The 18,286-nt window shown below is 37.8% G+C and overlaps 5 protein-coding genes across 6 annotated transcripts; all 5 read right to left on the reverse strand.

The window, feature by feature from the left end:
* Positions 1 to 241: 241 nt before the first annotated feature.
* On the reverse strand, positions 242 to 2,597 carry LOC132790563 (uncharacterized). Its single transcript, XM_060799131.1, has 2 exons — positions 1,571 to 2,597; positions 242 to 1,506 (listed from the first exon to the last, which is right to left on the reverse strand). The coding sequence occupies exons 1-2, from the start codon at positions 2,022 to 2,024 to the stop codon at positions 434 to 436; spliced, it is 1,527 nt and encodes a 508-aa protein (XP_060655114.1). The 5' UTR covers positions 2,025 to 2,597; the 3' UTR covers positions 242 to 433.
* Positions 2,598 to 4,022: 1,425 nt separating this feature from the next.
* On the reverse strand, positions 4,023 to 5,985 carry LOC132792880 (larval cuticle protein 1). The gene is made up of 2 exons (XM_060802403.1): positions 5,854 to 5,985; positions 4,023 to 5,475 (listed from the first exon to the last, which is right to left on the reverse strand). Exons 1-2 carry the CDS (start codon positions 5,863 to 5,865, stop codon positions 4,903 to 4,905), a joined length of 585 nt encoding a protein of 194 aa, XP_060658386.1. The 5' UTR covers positions 5,866 to 5,985; the 3' UTR covers positions 4,023 to 4,902.
* LOC132792881 (uncharacterized) lies at positions 5,926 to 7,920 on the reverse strand. 2 transcript variants are annotated; one of them, XM_060802405.1, is made up of 2 exons: positions 7,754 to 7,920; positions 5,926 to 6,307 (listed from the first exon to the last, which is right to left on the reverse strand). In XM_060802405.1, exons 1-2 carry the CDS (start codon positions 7,795 to 7,797, stop codon positions 5,926 to 5,928), a joined length of 426 nt encoding a protein of 141 aa, XP_060658388.1. In that variant the 5' UTR covers positions 7,798 to 7,920. The 2 variants fall into 2 exon arrangements, with proteins under 2 accessions (XP_060658388.1, XP_060658387.1); XM_060802404.1 differs by having other exon boundaries at positions 7,211 to 7,920.
* Positions 7,921 to 11,612: 3,692 nt separating this feature from the next.
* LOC132793807 (uncharacterized) lies at positions 11,613 to 14,369 on the reverse strand. Its single transcript, XM_060803897.1, has 5 exons — positions 14,284 to 14,369; positions 13,909 to 14,223; positions 13,676 to 13,848; positions 11,943 to 12,198; positions 11,613 to 11,780 (listed from the first exon to the last, which is right to left on the reverse strand). The coding sequence occupies exons 1-5, from the start codon at positions 14,353 to 14,355 to the stop codon at positions 11,613 to 11,615; spliced, it is 984 nt and encodes a 327-aa protein (XP_060659880.1). The 5' UTR covers positions 14,356 to 14,369.
* A 796-nt stretch (positions 14,370 to 15,165) lies between these two features.
* Positions 15,166 to 16,107, reverse strand: LOC132791002 (endocuticle structural glycoprotein ABD-4). The gene is made up of 2 exons (XM_060799776.1): positions 15,842 to 16,107; positions 15,166 to 15,774 (listed from the first exon to the last, which is right to left on the reverse strand). Exons 1-2 carry the CDS (start codon positions 16,000 to 16,002, stop codon positions 15,537 to 15,539), a joined length of 399 nt encoding a protein of 132 aa, XP_060655759.1. The 5' UTR covers positions 16,003 to 16,107; the 3' UTR covers positions 15,166 to 15,536.
* Positions 16,108 to 18,286: the final 2,179 nt, after the last annotated feature.

Consider the following 18,286-nt stretch of genomic DNA (forward strand, 5'->3'; position numbering starts at 1 on the left):
TTCTTCTAAACTTCCATGGTTTCCTCAACTTACTGAAGTGCTTATCTGTCTGTTATTAAAAGTATATATATTGTGAATCTCATGTTCTGTGAATCAATTTTTGTTATCAACTAAATTTACTTTGTCACTATATACGAGATTAAGTTAGTTGATATGATATATATATGTTTACAACTAGAACTTATGAGGTGTTTATTGATAACTCTAAATCTCTGATAATCAGCAGACGTTCCTAGACTGCTATTTTGAAAAGGTTCACCATTGGAAATTGTGTTGTCGACTTATTAAAGAGAAATAATTGAAAGCAAATTTGTCATCCATCAATATTTAATAATACTCATATTAAAGTTTGATTTTGCTTTAATTGTTTAAATAAGTAGTTTTCTAATTACAAGTAGCCCCTGAGTTGAACTTAAGCTAAGCTCTAATTAGTCTAAAAACGCGTCAATATGCAGCTCCCAATAATTAGAAGCACTGCCAAGAAATTATACCGAGAACTTGCCCCAGCTGTTACTGCTGGCTGTGGCTCCTCCGCAGGCAGAGATGTGCCATTGGCGTGATGCTCTTGTTCCTGTTCCAGTTCCAATTCTGGATGCTGTTGCCGCTTAATGGTGCCCGTTCTGACCTCTACCTTGGGCAGTGGGAAGCAATAGACACGTTCCACCTCGATCAGCAGCGGAGTGGCACTCTCCGAGGCTGTCTCGGTCACTGTGAGCGGCACACAAATGGTTGGCTCCTCGAGGGAGTTACGATCCTCGTACGGAATTCCCACACGCGTTATATTGAGTGGCAGGTGGGGAATCAAAGTCTCCGGCACACTCAGTTCACTATGCATTTGAGCGGAACTCAAACTATCCTCATAGTACTTGTAATCGTCGTGATCCACCACGTCATCGTCGATGCGATCAATGCTATCGATGTTGTCCACACGATCGATGCTGATGCCAGAATCCGTGTAAGTTCGGGGCGTGCTGCTTGGCGAAGCATCCAGAAAATCGGTGGGCCAATTGAGTGCAATAGTGGTGGACTCCACTCTTTGAGTCGGTTGCTGTGTGGCTGCTTCTGTGCTGCGTACTCTGCTGATAGTTGAACTCAGAGCCGCTCCTGGCACCGGTTGGGTGCTCTCGTAGCTGTGCGTCGGATAGGGATAAGGCAATGGCATCCAGTTGTCCTCGGTCGTGTGTGTGGCCTGACGTCGAGCGGTTGTCGTCTCTATCGATTCATTGATCTGCTTAGCCATTGCTTTGAATATCGGATCCGATGCATTCAAGTGGATGACCTCAAAGGAAGTCTGCGATTCAGTTTGTCCCGGATATTGTGGCTTTGGCTGCAGCTTTGATTCTTTGAAGCCATTTGGCATTGGCGGACGCCAGCGTCGATGTCCAGAGTTCTGTGCTCGCTCGTAGCTATCCTGGCGTGCATAGGGATTTTGATAGCCTCCAGCTGCTGTGCGTTGCTCCGACTGAGCTTCCAACTCCTCACTAGACACGTCGCGTCTGTCCATGGCTGTAAATCGAAGGAGACGCTGTAAAAGCATGCTTGAGAAATCTCTAGGAATTTCGTTACTTACCCTCCGCTGGCATGCCCATAAGCATAGCCTCTAGACGTCCATAGACACGCTGCTTCGGCTGCGTCTCCTCCTCCTGTGGCTGCAGCGGATGCTCAGGCTTCCAGTTGCCATACACCACTGACTCTTGCACACCTCCCTCCTCGTTGGGCAGCGGCAAGGACAGCGGCACACTCGCAGTACTGCTGCTGGTGAGCTGCTCCCGCAGCAAGGGAATATGAGCGTGCACCGTGGATGTGGCAGGCATTGGTGCTGGAGCAACTCCATAAGTGGGCCAATTCATTGGACCCACTGGCGCTAGCGGTGGCGGTTGCATGTCCGCAATACGTATACGACCCCTTGGACGAGGCACCTGCAGCTGCTGTGCCTCTGGCTCATCCTGGGCGAGCACCAGTTGACCACCAAAGGCAAAGAGTTGCCACAACAAGATGAAGAGAAGTTGCTGCTTGCTGGCCATAATCAAATTGGCACAAGAAATGTCTTTGTAATTTTGTTTTGCCAAAAAAGTTCGTCGCAGTTCGTTTCAGTTTCGATTTCTATTCACAGAAATGATGTGCCACTTTTGAAGAGTCTCTTGTTGTTGTTGTTATTGTTGTTATTAGTTTTTTATTTGTATCTTCAGTTCACAGTTAGCTGCTTGGTTTTATTGTTTCATTTCGGTTTTGTTGGGCAGCAGCTCACACAACAACAGCAATTCTCATTGTTCTCAAATTCCACTTGCCCATCGATATTCGCAATCATCCAAGTTGAATGCTCGCAGCGAATTGTTGTTGTTGTTATTTTTGTTTGCTTCTCGAACAGTTTTCGAATTTTCAAGTTCGCGTTTTCTTCTTTCGCTTTACGTACGATTTGTGGTCTAAACGCGGCGGCTTCTAAACGGCAACTGATGTTGGCCAAATCAATTTGCGGCCGCTTCAGCTTCAGCTTCAGTTCCAGCTTAAACTTCCACTTCCATGCCACATCCATTGACTGGTTGCTTCAACGACTGCTGCTCGAAAAATAAAAATACAACAAGAACTTAATAGTGGTGGCAACAAATATGATGGAGAAGCATTCTTAATCACAGCTATAGAAATTTTTTCTTTTGTTCAGTTTTCGCTTAATTATGCGCAAGAGCGTTAAAATTTAATGGCGAATAAACATTTCTTCGTTGCTTTGGCTGCTGTCTCTTTGGTGAAAATGCAGCACATATGATTTATTTGTTGTGGTTGTTGTTCTTGTTGTTGTTGTTGTTAATGACGTTGGAAATATTACAAACACTTGCGCACATAATCTTAAAATCTTGTAAGATACGTGGGTATATCTCTTTATTAATATTTATGCAAATTACTGTGTGCCACAACAAAAGATTTTGCTTGTTTATTTTGGCACCGTTTATGAGAATGCTTGTTCTCCGCTCGACTCCAGCTCAACTCAATTCATAAATATCTCTAAAGCTGTTGATGACTGTCGCTGAGGGCAAAACTTTTCACCAAATTGATTGGTTCAACGTGTGTAACGGTAAAACAGTTGTAGGCCGAATGCTCAAACGGGCAGACCATATAAGCCACACAGTCTACGGTGGCTATAACACTTGGCATGTGCCAATGAAAGTTACTAGATTATTCATTTACTTACTTACTTGCTATGTACTCTTACACATTCTAGAAGAAATCAGCAGACAGTGATAAGCTTAATGCGTTTTTGTTTATGCTGACCCTAGAAAGTATTTCTCAGAATTACAAATAAATTTAATTGGAGCTACGAGGTTGAATATTACTTTTCATTTTCAAATAGTGTAATAATATTTTCTAGATTTTAAATTGAACTATAAAGTGGTTTAACAACTCAATATTCTATATCTTAGAAGTTTAATTGAACCTAACTTTAATGTTTGTATCAATTCGATATTAGCTTTGATTTTGAAATAAAGACATATTTGTATCTAGAATTTCCATTGATCCCAACTTTAAAGTGTTTTTAGAAGTTTTCATTTTGAAAAAAAATAAATAATATTTTATAGAATACATATACAAGTTATATTTAAATAAAGAAATAATATTTTTTCGATTTTTGGTTTACGTTTAAAGTTGTTTATTAACTCAATAGTAATCAACCAATAGTAATTTCTAAATTAAGAAATACTATTTTCAACAATTTCACATCAACTTCAGAGATATTTAGCGACAGGATATTATTTGCCATTTTATAGTAAAGAAATAATATTATCAAGAATTTGAATTCAAATTTAAAGTTGTTTACCCACCAATATTAGTAAATATTTAAAAAAAAAAAGATTTCAATTATATTTAAGTTTTCATTTTCAAATAAATAGATTGTATTTTCCAGAATGTTTAACTTTGAAATCGTTTATTAGTTGTTGTTACTTTTTACATAAAGATGAATTTGAATCAAACTTTAAATTGTTTTATCATATCACCAATTTTCAATTTCACAAAAAAAATCCATTTTTTTTTTAGAATATAAATTTATCTCTAAAGTTGTTGATCAACTCAAACCGCATCAAGAGTCCTAGCTGAAAAACTGAAAGTTAAAGTTTGCCCAGAGCATTTATGCTAAGGAGCACTTCAGTTACATGGATGTAACACTTTGTAAAATCGAAACCAAGTCAAAACGTCAAGAGAGAGAAAAGCTGTCATAATTATGCAAGAGCCGGTCTGACGGGGCTGTCGAAAAGTCTGCGAGGCATATGGAAAATCGAAGCTGAGAAAATGTGAATTATTCGCAAAAAAAACTGGCAAACTTATAATTCATGGAATTGAATTAACAAATGTGCACACAGCACACATGAGGTAATTGAAGCTGTGAAAAAATAAAATTAAAATAAAAACAAAAAATAATAACAAAAGCCATTGCGCATTGTCACGTTTTGTGAGCATTAAAGTAGATGGGATGGAGGGAGTCAAGGGGAGGAAGGGAAACTATTGTAAGTGGTGGAAACATATGGAAATGGAAAAGCGTTGAATAATGTTTGCTTAGGGTCGCATGTGTGTGTGTGTGTGTGTTTGACATGACGGAAACTTTGCTTTTCCGCTTTTATTCAAAAGTTGGTTTCTTTTATTTGTTTTCTGCTGTTGTTGTTTCGCTTGCAACAAAACTTTCACGATCGTTAATATAAATATTTGTGCTGAAGTATTTTGATTAGTTTTTTTTTTTTGATTTATGTGTTACGTGCGAATTTCCAGGAATATGTTAATTTCAATTTGCATTTAATATCAGAAATCACAGTCTTTCCTTCGCATCAATTTGGAAGAATTCTCGAATTATGTGCAGCACTTGATTTCCTGGTTGAGGTTTAGGTTCTACGGCGCTCTCTCTCTCTATTGGTGCACTCTCTATTGGTTCTCTAGCAGGCCAATGTATTGACCATTCTGATTAGCAACTCGTCGCTCCTCGAGTTTCTTGGCAAAGGCAGGATCACTCTTGGCCCGCTGCTCCAATCGCTCCTGCTGCAGCTTAATGCCCGCATAGATCTGATCGAGTCCCTTCTGAATCTCCTCCGGTATGGCGGGTGGTGTGGGAATGTGATCCCCGGTGGCACGGAATCCATTCTCATCGGCTGTGTACTGCACATTCACCAGAGTACCCTCCGGAGATTGATACGAATATTGTCCATGCTGGACAAGCACTCCATTGGGATTGGTCTCGAAGTCCTTGAGGAAGCCCGTCTCTTCGTGCACAATATTGTTGCCCGTTTCGTATTCGGTCTTGTAGCTGCCATCCTCGCTCTGCTCCTTGTTGTACTTCAGAATGGGAATCCAGGTGCTGGTCTCGCGAGGATCCTCATGACGATGATCTGGCTTCTCATCGCGTGGAATGTTATTCGCATTGAGGTGTGCATGATGCTGATGCTGGTGCTGATGCTGATGCTGGGCGTGGCACGACAAGGCGAGCAGTGAGATGAGTATCTGGGAATTGAAATTGGTTTGAAATTTAAAAGATTTTAAAGATGAGATGGATTCATTTTTGTAAGAGGGGAATTTTCTAAAAAAAATTTTATTGCACTTAAAAGTAAACTGGGTTTCAAATTAACTCGATTTTTTTTTTAAATTTTTGTGTATATATATTTTTTAATTATTTTTAAATAGGATTTGTGACATGTTCATTTTCCCTTTTCTTTTGTTTTATTTACAATATGATTACTGTTTTCTATTTATATATTCTTATTTTTTAAGTATATATTTTAATAATTTTTATAATTTAAATTCTTTTATTTATTTAATGTAGATCTTGCAGTACAACACTTGTCTTGACTTTAGCTTTAATCGATCGAGTGATTAACTTACAAGCACTTTCATTTTATGTAATGTTGATAGATTGTTCACTTGGGAACTTGTGTTGTAATTGTCATTCACAGTTTACAGTTTGCGATGTGCCACTTGATCACTCTGCCTTAAGTTGCAGTTGCAGTTGCAGTTGAAGTTGCAGAAGTTGCGCGATTGCTCCGTTGCCCGTTTGGCTGTGGTAAGTGAAAGCTGCAACGGATCGAACTGTGCAGCGGCGGCCCTATTTAAGAGCTTTATATAGTAGTCGCGGCTTCGACTACGACTACGACTACGACTTTGTCTCCTGCGCTCGCAGCTTGCAGATCGTAGTTCGCAGCACGAACCCACACTAACACGACTCTTGGCCACAGATACAGAAACAGATACATTGCTTGCGAGTAGTTGCAATTGCCATAAGCGTAGATGCTGCTTTGAGCCAAGCTTTTTGTTCGGCATCTCAGCGAGGTTCAAAATGCTATAATGAAAATTGATTCAACTCAATTTAAGCTATTAATTGGGCTATATACATATTTATCTATATCTATGGTATATATGATAGAATTCATATTTCTGTATAAGTTTATTTCATTGTATCATCAGCTTTGTTTTCTTATACTCGTATGTGCATACTTATGGGATCGTATAATAGTCGGCCTTACCATACCTTGCATACATTAGATATGGTAATAGGCACAGTAAAAGTCTGCGCATTGTCTGCGTCTGTCCGGTCGTTCATCTCCGTAATGCCGTTATTTAGAAATAAGCCAGAACGAGTTTTTCTGCAAGCTTCGTCGCCGTCGTCGACGTCGTTGTCTTTGCCAAAATGCAGCCGAACATGTAATACATCGCTCTCTATCTCTCTCTTTCGTTTACGCTCTCTCTCTCTGTTTGTGTTTGCTCTCAATGTAGCGGGTCTCTCGCTCGAGTGGCGAAGATGCAAAAAGAGAGAAGAGAAGATGTTGCTGGTGCTGCTGGTGCTGCTTTGAATTCTTGTAATTGCAGCAGCGCTTATTTACGGGAGTGGTTTAAGGGGAGTAACGTTGATCAGGGCGTGCAAAAGGGGAGAGAGGGGAGAGGGAGCTGGAGGTAGGACAGTGACATACAATATATGTGTGGCACAGACTGAAATGAAAATTGTTGTAAGACTCGTGCAGCGTTGTTGCATGTTGTTGTTTTATTTTTTTCGTTTTCACATTTGTTTATTTGGTTCGCGATGTTGCAGATGAGGCAAGACGATAATTGAGTTCAAAACGGCATCGGCAATGGCTCTTGGCAAATGTTAATTAGTTGTGGAAAATGGGTCAATCTGTGTCTACTGTGTGTGTGTGTGTGTGCTACGAATTTATTCGTATCATGCAGAAACGATTATGCCGCTTACTTGTCAATTTCTGGCCAAACGAGATAAACAAAAAACAAATAAATTTTGATGCCACCGAATCGAGAATCACTTGCAACACACTTAGTAGCAACATTGTGCGCCATAAGTTGAACAACCGCGCAGGCCGGTAAGAGAGCAAGACCGACATAAAAAAAACCTGGTCAAGTGTTGCCGCTGCCAACGACAGCCACAGCAGCGACAGCGACGCCAACAGCTACGATAACAACTACGACAACAACTAGCGCAACAACTTTTTTTTTTTGGGACAGGCCGCCTTCACAGGCACACCCCCAAGCAAATTGTTGTGCCGTCTTCTTCGTCTGCCGCCCACCCAAAACTCACAGCCCACCAAGCCGGGTTTCAAGCTGAGCTGTCGCCATTGTTGTTGCTGTCAGCATTGCTGTTGTGAGGTGAGTCACCAGTATCAGTCAGCGGCAATTGTGCAATTTTCACAAGTTGTTCGACCGACTCAATGAAAACGAAAGCTGGCAAGGTTAGCTTCAGCTCCAGCAGATCCTCACACTCCACACTCAGCAGACTCACACACTGACCCACATGATGATTACACAGTAGTTGTTGTTGGCCATTGAAAATGTCAAATGATTGCCGGATTGCTGATTGGATTCTTAGTTCACATTTGGTGTAGGTTTCATCGCTGTGTGGTTGGTTGTGTTCTTAGCTCGTGCGGCATTTGACATTTAAACACTGGAGACTGGAGACTGCAGCCAAATAGCTGGAGACTGCAGTTTTAAAGGCCGAGCGCATATAGAAGACACCACAACGAATGGAGAGTGCGGAGTGGAGACTGCAGACTTCAGACTGGTTTACAAAAGTCCGAGGGGCTGCTAACGGCGCAGCGAGGCAATAAATTTTGCGGCAATTTCAAGTGTCATGATGTTGTGAAATTTGTTGTCAGTTAGCTGGCATCTTGAGCTTGAATCGTAAATAATGCTCTAGTAATGGATGGAGATGTCCGTTGTCTGTCGTCTGTAGTCTGTTTTGTGTTGATTGGCAATCAACGCCACTTGATAGACAGACCACGTATCGGGGCATCGTAATTGCCATTTCTAACAGGCATATTCTTAAAGAGATTCTCTTTGATCCGATCGGAGCACCGAATGATATCATCATCTGCACTGATTTTGAATGCAAAACTACGAGTAATTCCATATAATCATTTTTTATATCACTTACAGTTCAAGTTTGTTGACCGAACGAAAGCAAAAAGAAAAGAACACAAAAGTATATTGAACTGATTTGCAAATATATTCATTTTCCTTTCCACTTGATAAAATCTAAAGCACGTCCGATCGAAGTGATGTTCAACATCCAATCAACATCGGATACAATATTTAGTTGAACTTGAAAATCATTTGTTGGCAAAAAGGGCGGTAAATTTCCCCCTAGGTCGATGTTCCGAAAGTAATACGATCCCTGAAAACATCTTTGGAAATATAATCGAACTTCATTTACAATTCCATATGAAACTAACCTTTGTGAGAGGACACTTTTTGGGAGCATTGGAGTTCGCTAATATGATTTTAAACGCAATATTAAAGAACCTGTTGCCCTGTGATTCCTTGAAGAATTTGCACAAATCCACACTTAAATTGAGAATCCTATTAAAATAATTTGACGGCGGTCGAGCAATGAATAATGCAAATGTTACATTCTGCTTCCTTATATCATCCTTGAGACTAAAATTTGCATATAACAACGATCTTTCCGGCTCGATAATGATGCAATCCATTGAGTTCATTAGTTTTGTATTTGAAACGCAGTTAAAGGATTTCCAATGCACAGCCAGGCGTTGTGTGAATACCTGAAAAATATTCGCATATTGTTGAAATTATTATTCTAATAATGACGTCATTAATATACTTTGTTAACAGAACAGACATTTGGAAATAGCAGAGCAAAAATATAAAGTTTAATCATATTTGCTGTTTCTTAGCTGGCAAGCAAACAATAACTAAAATTGTTTTAAAATGCCGAAAGTTTGCATTTATTTTCAGTATAATAAGATCTCGATATTATAAATAATAATGTAAATTATTGAAATTGCTAAGCATCAATAAACATTTGTAAATTGTCGTAGAAAACAATCTATACAATTATATTATTAGACCAAAGAGAATTTTCTACAATAACAACTGAAATGCAACTGAAAATTGAACTATGAAATTTATTTGGAAATTGCCAATTCTAACAGGCATATTCTTAAAGAGATTCTCTTTGCTCCGATCATCATCTGCATTGATTTTGAATACAAAACTACGAGTTATTCCATATAATCATTTTATTTTATATCACTTACAGTTCAAGTTACTTTGACCGAACGAAAGCAAAAAGAAAATAACAGAAATGTATATTGAACTGATTTTCAAATACATATATTCATTTTCCTTTCGACTTGATAAAATCTACAGCACGTCCGAACAAAGTAATGTTCAAAATCCAATCAACATCGGATACAATATTTAGTTCAACTTGAAAATCATTTGCTGGCAAGAAGGGCGGTAAACTTCCACCTAGATCGATGTTCCGAAAGTAATACGATCCCTGAAAATATGTTTAGATATAAATCAAACTTCATTTGGAATTCCATGTGAAAGTAACCTTTATGAAAGGACACTTTTTGGGAGCATTGGAGTCCGCGAAGATAATTTTATACGCAATTTTAAAGAACCTGTTGCCCTGCGATTCCTTGGAGAACTTGCAAACATCCACATTTAAATTGACAATCCTATGAAAATCATTTGCCGGCGGGCGAGCAATAAGTACTGCAAAGGGTACATTCATTTTCCTCATGTCAGCATTGATGCTCACATTTGCACTTAAAAGTGATCTCTCCGGCTCGATAATGATGCAATTTAATGAGTCGATTAGTTTAGTATTTGGAATGCAGTTAAAGGAATTCCATCGCACAGCCAGGCGTTGTGTTGATGCCTGTTAAATATTCATCATATTATTCAAGCTATTCTAAAAATGATGTCACAAAATATACCTCGATAGCAAACAACACAATTGGCAGTAGTAGAACAAAAATATAAAGTTTATTCATATTTACTGTTTCTCATTTGCCAAGCAAACAATAACTAAATTTGTTTTAAACTGCCGAAAGTTTGCGTTTATTTTCAGTATGTATAATCAGATCTCGAAATTATAAATAATGATGTAAATTATTGAAATTGCTAAGCATCAATAAGCATTTGTAATCTGGCGTATAAAACAATCAATACAATTATATAATTATAACAAAGAGAATTTTCTATAATAACAACTGAAAATTGAACTGCAATTAAATATGCAATTTTTTTGGAAATTCAAAGTTTTTATTTTCTGATTTCTTTAACCATTTCTACTGATCTCTTTCAAACGTCCACTAAGTGAAATATTTAATATCGAGTGCTTGGGCAGAAAATAATTGAACTCTACTTGAAAATCGGTCTGGGGTAAAAATGGTGGCACATTTGCTCCAATGTTAATATTGCGAAAGTAGTAGGAACCCTGGAAAATAAAGAGGTATGTTTGTTCATTAAAAAATTGGGAGGAATAAAATTCAAACCTTTGCTTGTGGACACTTGTTGGGTAAATTACTGTCTTTCATCATGCTGCGATAGGCAATAGTTAAGAATTTGTTTCGCTTTGTAGATGTGTAAAATTTGCAAACATCTATATTCAGGTCCATGATCGTATGAAATTCATTGTTTGGTGGGCGTGGTAGTCTTAATAAGAAGCTCGCATTGAGTTGCGGAAAGTCGCGATTGTATTTAAATTCGGCAGTTATAATCGATCTGTCTGATCCCTCAATACTGCACTTGTTAGACTCTACAATTTCTGGGTTAACCGCACACTTGAAGGAATCCCAATACACAATCAATCTTTGCGATGGCTGCGGAATGTTTTCAGTATATGTAAGTATCTGATAGATATTAAAGTATAAATTGGATGCTTACCTTGCTGGCAGAAGAAACTATAGCGATTAGTAGAACTAGAATATATAACATTTCCATGTTGTTATTCACTCGCTTGGAAATCGAACAATGACTTAATGCTGGAGGTTATTCAATTTGCCTAAACAAATTTAGTAATTGTTTTTTAATTGCTTTGCCCGCATTCTCTAAATATAATTAAGGTAATGATCAGAAATAAATTATCTAAATCAAAATGGAAACATGCAGAACAATGTCATTAACATTTATTGAAAATGTGCGTGAAGTTAAATGGAAAACTCTGCACATAAAGTGATTAATATAATATTTAATAATTATGAAGATGTGTGGGATACAAAATTGCAGCCATCAATCCATATTTTCTATTTAGTATGACAAAATTATTCAGCTTTCGGCAAATTACAGTTTATATTTTATTGCATTTATATGAATTAATTGCTAAGCACTTAAGGCTTCTTTTTGTGCTTGGTAGTATATGCCAGACGTCCGACTAGAGTCACATTTAAAATCGGAGTTTTGAGCAAATAGAAATCCAGTGTGATTTTGATGGGATTCCTTGGTAAAAACGCTGGAATATTATCTGCAATGCTCATGTTGCGATAGTAGTAGAAACCCTAAGAAATATAATTATTTTAAATGTAATAAATACAATTATAATAAGTGTTCTTTAAATATTAAAAAACAGAATATGTTTAATAATAAATTATATTAAATATTATTGAATTATAGTAAATCAAATTATGTGATATATAAAATAATAATAAACATTTACTTACCTTTCGCTGTGGACATCCTTTAGGCATATTGCTAATCCTTGTCATGCTTTTGTAGGCGGGTCCAATAAAGTTCTTGTTCTTATACGATCCGCGAAAGAACTCGCAAATATCAATCTCCGTTTCAAAGTGCTTGGTGAATTCATTAAACGGCGGTTGAGGCAAATGCAATGCAAAACTAGCATTATAATGCTTAAAATCGCGATTGTATTCTATTTCGGCTGTCAGTAGATTTTTATCGGGTTCAATGATGATGCATCTATGGGATGGGATGATGTCTGGATTAATCACACAATCGAATGTCTTCCATACAATCACTAGTTTCTGTTAAACCAAAACATTCTTTGCTTTAATCAATGAATGAAATTCACAAAGGATTCAGAACTCACCTTGGCCAAGGAAGCTGCCATTAGAAGCTGAAGCAGAGTTAATCTACAAATATTGTTCATTCTGCGGATGTTTGGTAAACTGTGTCGCTCGTGTGGTTCGCACCATGATTAAATATTGAAACCCGAGCTGAACGCAAATTTTAGTTATTGATTTTTAAGTGCTGCGATAGAAATTTTTGTGTGTGTCTAGCCTAATTACCGTTAAGTTTTATGGAAATTTTTATGCACGCATAATGTTGTAAATTGGATGGTAAAGATTTGTCTGCAACATTTTATACGAATTTATCAAATATATATAATATATAACATCTTCTACATTTAATAGCATTCATTCTTAGAAATAATATTTATATCATATGTTGCTTAAGATCCTTAAGCATTTAAAGTGGTTTGGTCTATTTACTTAATAAGATATTGGATCTGTGCAATTAAAGTTCTTAAGTTACATTTTTAATTGATTTTTCAACTAGTTTATTAATATTTGTCTTATGAATTCTCCAACACATCAAACATTGTATTGTAAGTAATAATATGTTGCTTCAAGCATCTTAAACCTTATAACAAATTCAAATTTTTGTTAAGTTTTTGGAATATTGGTTGGATATGAACATACATTATTCTCAAGTTCAAATGAATTCATTTATTTTAAACTAATTTGATGATGTAATTATGTATGCTTCTTTTTTTTTTAGAAAACAGCCAAAAAAAACCTTGATGAAAATATGAACTGTAGCATACTTTTGGGCGGTTTGTTTTTCAATATGAACTTAACTTAAAAATTAATAACGACAGCAATTTTAACTCCAATTACAACTACATAATATAGAAATTAATGTAGATAATTATCTGGAAAGTTTTAAAAATCCAATCCAATAATCATTTTTTCAGGTCGCTGCTGTGCGATGCATTAAAAAAATATAAACTGCTACAAAATCGGTTTATTCTGATGTAATTATTTTGTATTATATTATAAATTAAATACTATTTGAAAATTTGTACGCTGTTAAGTATGTATGTATGTATATAGGTAATTCTTTGACGTAATTAGTCACGTGGGACACTATTTACACTGAAAAAACATAAGCACTATTTTTAGAGCTAAGATTGATTTTAGAAACTTTATCAGTTTTACAATAAAATACATACATACATGTGTTAATTTTTTGGTTTGCCTCCAAATTCATTATTTTTGCATTTATCTTAAATAGAAATTTAATTCCAAAATCATTCTAGGCTTTAATTAAAGTGGTAATCAAGAGGTTTTAGTTATTCATCTTACTTAAAGTAAAAAAAAGTTTTTATATATGTTTTTTCGCTTAAGAATTACATATATATTTTTAAAAATACTTCTTTTTCCTATTGTGTTCCCTGCTGATGTCGTATAAATGCCCAAGAACTGTAACATTCATGACAGTTGCCACACGTGGCAAGAACCAAGTAAAGTGCAGCAAGAAGGGCGACTCTGTGAGCAACGGAGGCAATGAGTCCGCTATCGTAACGTTCTGTATCTTGTAATGTCCCTAGGGAAAGCAATTTGTTATAATCTCAAATTCGATATTTAAAAGTTCAGCTAAAGTTACCGCATGAAGAGGGCAATGAATGTTTTTGTTCCCCATATTCGCCAGACTGTGAAGAATATCGATCAGCGCTTTGCGTTTTCGTTCTCGCAGCACTTTGCACAGCTCAAAGGTGATGTCAAATATCTGTGTGAAGACTCTCTTCTTCGGTATGGATACTTTCACAGAGCCCCCCAACGCCTTGAATGGCTGAAGCAACACAAGTTCGGCATTGATGCTTCTGTTGCGTGGAGTTACAACATCGCAGCTGGCTTTGGTAATGAATTGTTCGTTGACGACGCACTCGAATTGCTGCACCACAATAAAGTATCCCATGTTCTACAAATACACAATACATTATCTATCTCTGTCCATCACTGTTGTGGTCTCTTTGCTTACCGGCAAGAGTTGCACTGCGGGACACAAGCGCCAAGCAATGAATATAAGAAAGATGCGCAAACTGAATTTCATCACGATGTTTGCCTTTTGTACCCGAACTCTCAACTGCCAAACAATTGGTGATCACAGACAGACAGACAGGCGTTGGCATTGGCCTTTTCCGATAATGAAGTGGCTCACTGATCGGCCGCTTGCTCGTTTAATTGTCGGAACTGTGTGGGGCCAATTAAATGGTTAATGCGTCTACATTTCATATGGACGAGGTGCGTTTATTACTTCATCAATGGATTGTGGATTATTTGAAATTCATCTTCGCTATCCCAGTTATTGCATCAATTTGTTTTTTGCCATTCAACAATGATTTGCACACACCTCGCAATACAAATTTATTGCGATCTGTGTACTTAAGCGAACGCAACTGAGATGCGTAAACAAATCAGTTTGGATCTCATATCAATGCCAATAATCGCAGCGGTTGCGCAGCGATTAGAGCATTTAGTTTTTTTGGAAACGGTTTTCGTATCGATTTTGGTTTTGGTTATGGTTTGCTTTACGGTTTCAGTATTTGTCCATTGTCTTTTGGCTTTGACTGACAGCTGAGCATCAGCTTGTGGTTTGACGTGTGGGTAAATAATCTTGGAGATCAACATCAGCAACATCATCATCGTCATCTAGTTGATGGGCAGTCGGACTCGGAGTCGGAGTCTGTGTCTGTGTCTCAGCGCATCATCCGCAACCGCAAGATGCCGTGAAGGGCAGTTTGGTAATTTTGTAAGCGCCACGAGGCTGAGAAATACTCAGAAATACTCAAATAGTCATCAAGTGAATGCTGTTTGTGTGCAGTGAGTGCTAGTACTCGATAAGTGGCAATGAGACACAAACTTAATTGTTCAATATTTATTCATTTATTTATAATGTCTTTGCTTCTTCATCATCATCATCATTTTCTCGTCTTATTCCATTTTGGGTGTGTAGGTGTGTGTATAAGTGTATAAGTGTGTGTTGGTAGGTGCCAAATGGCTAAGAACAGAGTGTATTTCGCTTGATATATGGCATATGGGCAGTGCTGTGCTATTTCCAGTACGTAATACTTTATACAGAGAATATATATATTATAAGATACAATTTACGATATTCGATATACGCTCCAAACGATATACGGTTACGGTTATGGTATTCGACCTAATGTTAATTACTTAATTACACATACGCCCCGTGTGTACGTGGGCAACATCAACAAAACAAACAGCTGCTTATTGCGGCGCAACGGGCAGATGATCGCCCTCGGGCTGGAAGCCATTCTCATCGGCGGTGTAGCGCAGCGTGATGAGATTGCCCTCGGGATCGCTGTAGCTAAAGGAGCCGGTTTGCACCAGGACGAGTTCCTCGTGCTCATCGATCACTTGGCCATCGCTGGTCTCCGACTTGGGGATGATGATCTTCTTGAGGAAGCCAACATTCTCCACGCGAATGCCATTCGATGTCTCATAGCTGTTGAAGGGTTAAACAGAAATTGTTCAACTTTAACTTCTACTTCTATTACTGCGATCGATCTCACCTGCTGTTGAAGCTGCCGTCGGCATTGTTCACATTATCCTGCTGGATAATGCTCGCCGGCGTGGTTGTTGTGGTCACAGATCCGCCACGCACATCCTGGGGACGAGCCAGCACATAGGACAACAGCAGAGCCGAGCACAACACAGACACGAACTTGTACATGATTTTTGTAGTGAACTATTTGGGTTTATCCTTTATTCGATAGACGCTTTTTGTGGGGCGTGGCAAGTCAATTCCAGCGAGTTAGTGCGCAACTGTTGACTACCCAGCAACTGCTTGCGCTTTATATACCATCTCGTTGGCGAGGGCGAGCACCTCATTCGCACTCGCACTCACACTCACATTCGCAGTCGCAGTCGAAGTCGCTGTCGCACGCACCGTGGCAGCCAGCTTCGGTTGCCACAGCTAACGATTACGATGGGCGCACTAGATAAGAAGCAGAGAGCGTCAAGTACAAGTACTCGCACTCGCACTCGTACTTCACCGCACATCAGCCAAACAACAACGAAAAAATGACAAGCGGGCGCTTCTTCGTCTCATTTCAGATTGTGATACTCTGCAGTCAAATTGGCATCTATGGGGTATGCAATTCTCATGCAAATTAGGAAGCTTATCTAAAGTATTTAAATATACTGTCGATAAATTCGATAGTATTTGACAATTCGATAGTATTCGATATATTCGATAGTATTTGACAAATTCGATAGTATTCGCTAAATTCGATAGCACTCGAGAGTAAACGATTATTCACTTATTTTAAATAGCTACGCTGTCCCTAAACTAATTTTAAAATAATTTAATAATCTATTAATTATAGAAATTATAGAAAACTAACGAATTTTACCGAATTTATCGACCGTAAGTTTACATATTCTTGATAGGATATGAACTTATGATAACTAATATGCTTGAAATAAGTAAACACTGGATTTAAATTTTAGTTTTATTATAGCTTAGTAGTAAATTTAAATTTATCGAATTGTTAGTTTTACAGAAAGCCTATATTATTTATTATTTATAACAATATTTTTTTTTTGGGCTTAAAATACGCATTTTTAAGCCAATATTTGATTCTATTAGTTTACTTTGATTATACGCAAAAAAGTAAAATCTATAGAAACCTTTCCTTGAATTAACTCAATAAAATTTTCTCAAGTTCATAAATTATTCACTTTTGATTATCAACATTTTTTTATTTTATTAAAGTATATGTTACCCTTCCTTAATATAATTGCTCAATGTTTAAAGTGAATTTGTGAAATCAACTGTAAAAATAGTATTGTTTTTTTACAACAATTTGAAAAAGATTTGAACATCCAAAAGTCAATTGTAGGGTATCGCAACGTCGCGCATACTTCCAGCCAGGAATGTTGGATTTTTTGTTTTGGTTTTTTGTTGTGACCATCATTTGAGGTATTTTTTTATTGTCCGTTTCGCGCGTCTGGCCGATGAGTAAACGCCGCACCGCCAAAGAGATGGAGAAGATGAAGCGTCGGTGTCAGCAGGTGATGTTGATACTGATACCCGAAGCTGGTGCTGCGACGACAGCTGAGCTGAGCTGAGCAGAGTTAAGCCGAGCTCTGACACATGTCTGTCTACTGTCGTCTTCTGTCGCCAGGCCGAAGTTGATGGCATTGCCAGTCGGAGTTGGCAGCTACGTGATTCGCCTGCTCAGAACATAACTCTTATCCATGTATTGCAAGTTCCGCTGCAAGGCAACTTCCAGAGAATCCGTTAAGGATTTAAGTTTACAAGAAGTAAAACATGAACTAGCTTGAGGTTTAAAGTTAAAGCTAATGCAAGTTGTCATCAATCAATCAAAAGTTTCGCATAAGGCGTGTCATGCTCGTAGATATTGCAAATTGACTTGCCAAGCACGTTTCAATTATGGAAACAATTTGGCCGATAACATTAGAATTCGCGCCGGAGTTAACGGTGAACACGCACAAAGGGGTAATAAAAAATGTAGAGTACGGCTATTGTAAAAGAAATCATAACGTTGAGTGTGGATTGCGTATACGCAGCTTGGGTCAATGAACCTGCATACAAATATTTGCATATTTTACACATCTGTCACTCTCTCGTTTGTTTGTTTCTATGTGATTTCTTACAGCATTAAAGTTCTCTTCAGGAACTGCAATTTTTACTTAGCAAACGTTCTCTAATATCTTGAAATAATACGGAATTCTCACTTTCGTTTTCTGCTTAGATTACACAACTAAGCTTGAGGCATTAGAAGAAGTTGCAGAGTGCTATGTTATATTGTTAGGACAAACATTTTGCCCACGTTCGCACACAAATTGAATTCACACAATCACCCACAAAGTATATAATACTTATACCATCTATATGATCACGTATTTGCCAATTAGCGTTCCTTAACGAAAATGTTAACAAGCTGATTGTTTGGCCTCTGCAAATGCAGAATTGCAGCCGAGCTTAGCTG

This window comes from Drosophila nasuta, chromosome 3 (assembly GCF_023558535.2).
Source record: "Drosophila nasuta strain 15112-1781.00 chromosome 3, ASM2355853v1, whole genome shotgun sequence".
In the NCBI taxonomy this organism is placed as follows: domain Eukaryota; kingdom Metazoa; phylum Arthropoda; class Insecta; order Diptera; family Drosophilidae; genus Drosophila; species Drosophila nasuta.

Coding starts and splice junctions, on each gene's coding strand:
- LOC132790563 (XM_060799131.1), bottom strand. CDS start 2,024: ATGGCCAGCAAGCAGCAACTTCTCTTCATCTTGTTGTGGCAACTCTTT. Junction 1,507..1,570: donor TATGGGCATGCCAGCGGAGG/GTAAGTAACGAA, acceptor TTCGATTTACAG/CCATGGACAGACGCGACGTG.
- LOC132791002 (XM_060799776.1), bottom strand. CDS start 16,002: ATGTACAAGTTCGTGTCTGTGTTGTGCTCGGCTCTGCTGTTGTCCTAT. Junction 15,775..15,841: donor GACGGCAGCTTCAACAGCAG/GTGAGATCGATC, acceptor ACCCTTCAACAG/CTATGAGACATCGAATGGCA.
- LOC132792881 (XM_060802404.1), bottom strand. CDS start 7,314: ATGGCGCACAATGTTGCTACTAAGTGTGTTGCAAGTGATTCTCGATTC. Junction 6,308..7,210: donor GTTTGGCCAGAAATTGACAA/GTAAGCGGCATA, acceptor TTTTCATTATAG/CATTTTGAACCTCGCTGAGA.
- LOC132793807 (XM_060803897.1), bottom strand. CDS start 14,355: ATGAAATTCAGTTTGCGCATCTTTCTTATATTCATTGCTTGGCGCTTG. Junction 14,224..14,283: donor CCGCAGTGCAACTCTTGCCG/GTAAGCAAAGAG, acceptor GTGTATTTGTAG/AACATGGGATACTTTATTGT. Junction 13,849..13,908: donor TTCATTGCCCTCTTCATGCG/GTAACTTTAGCT, acceptor TGCTTTCCCTAG/GGACATTACAAGATACAGAA.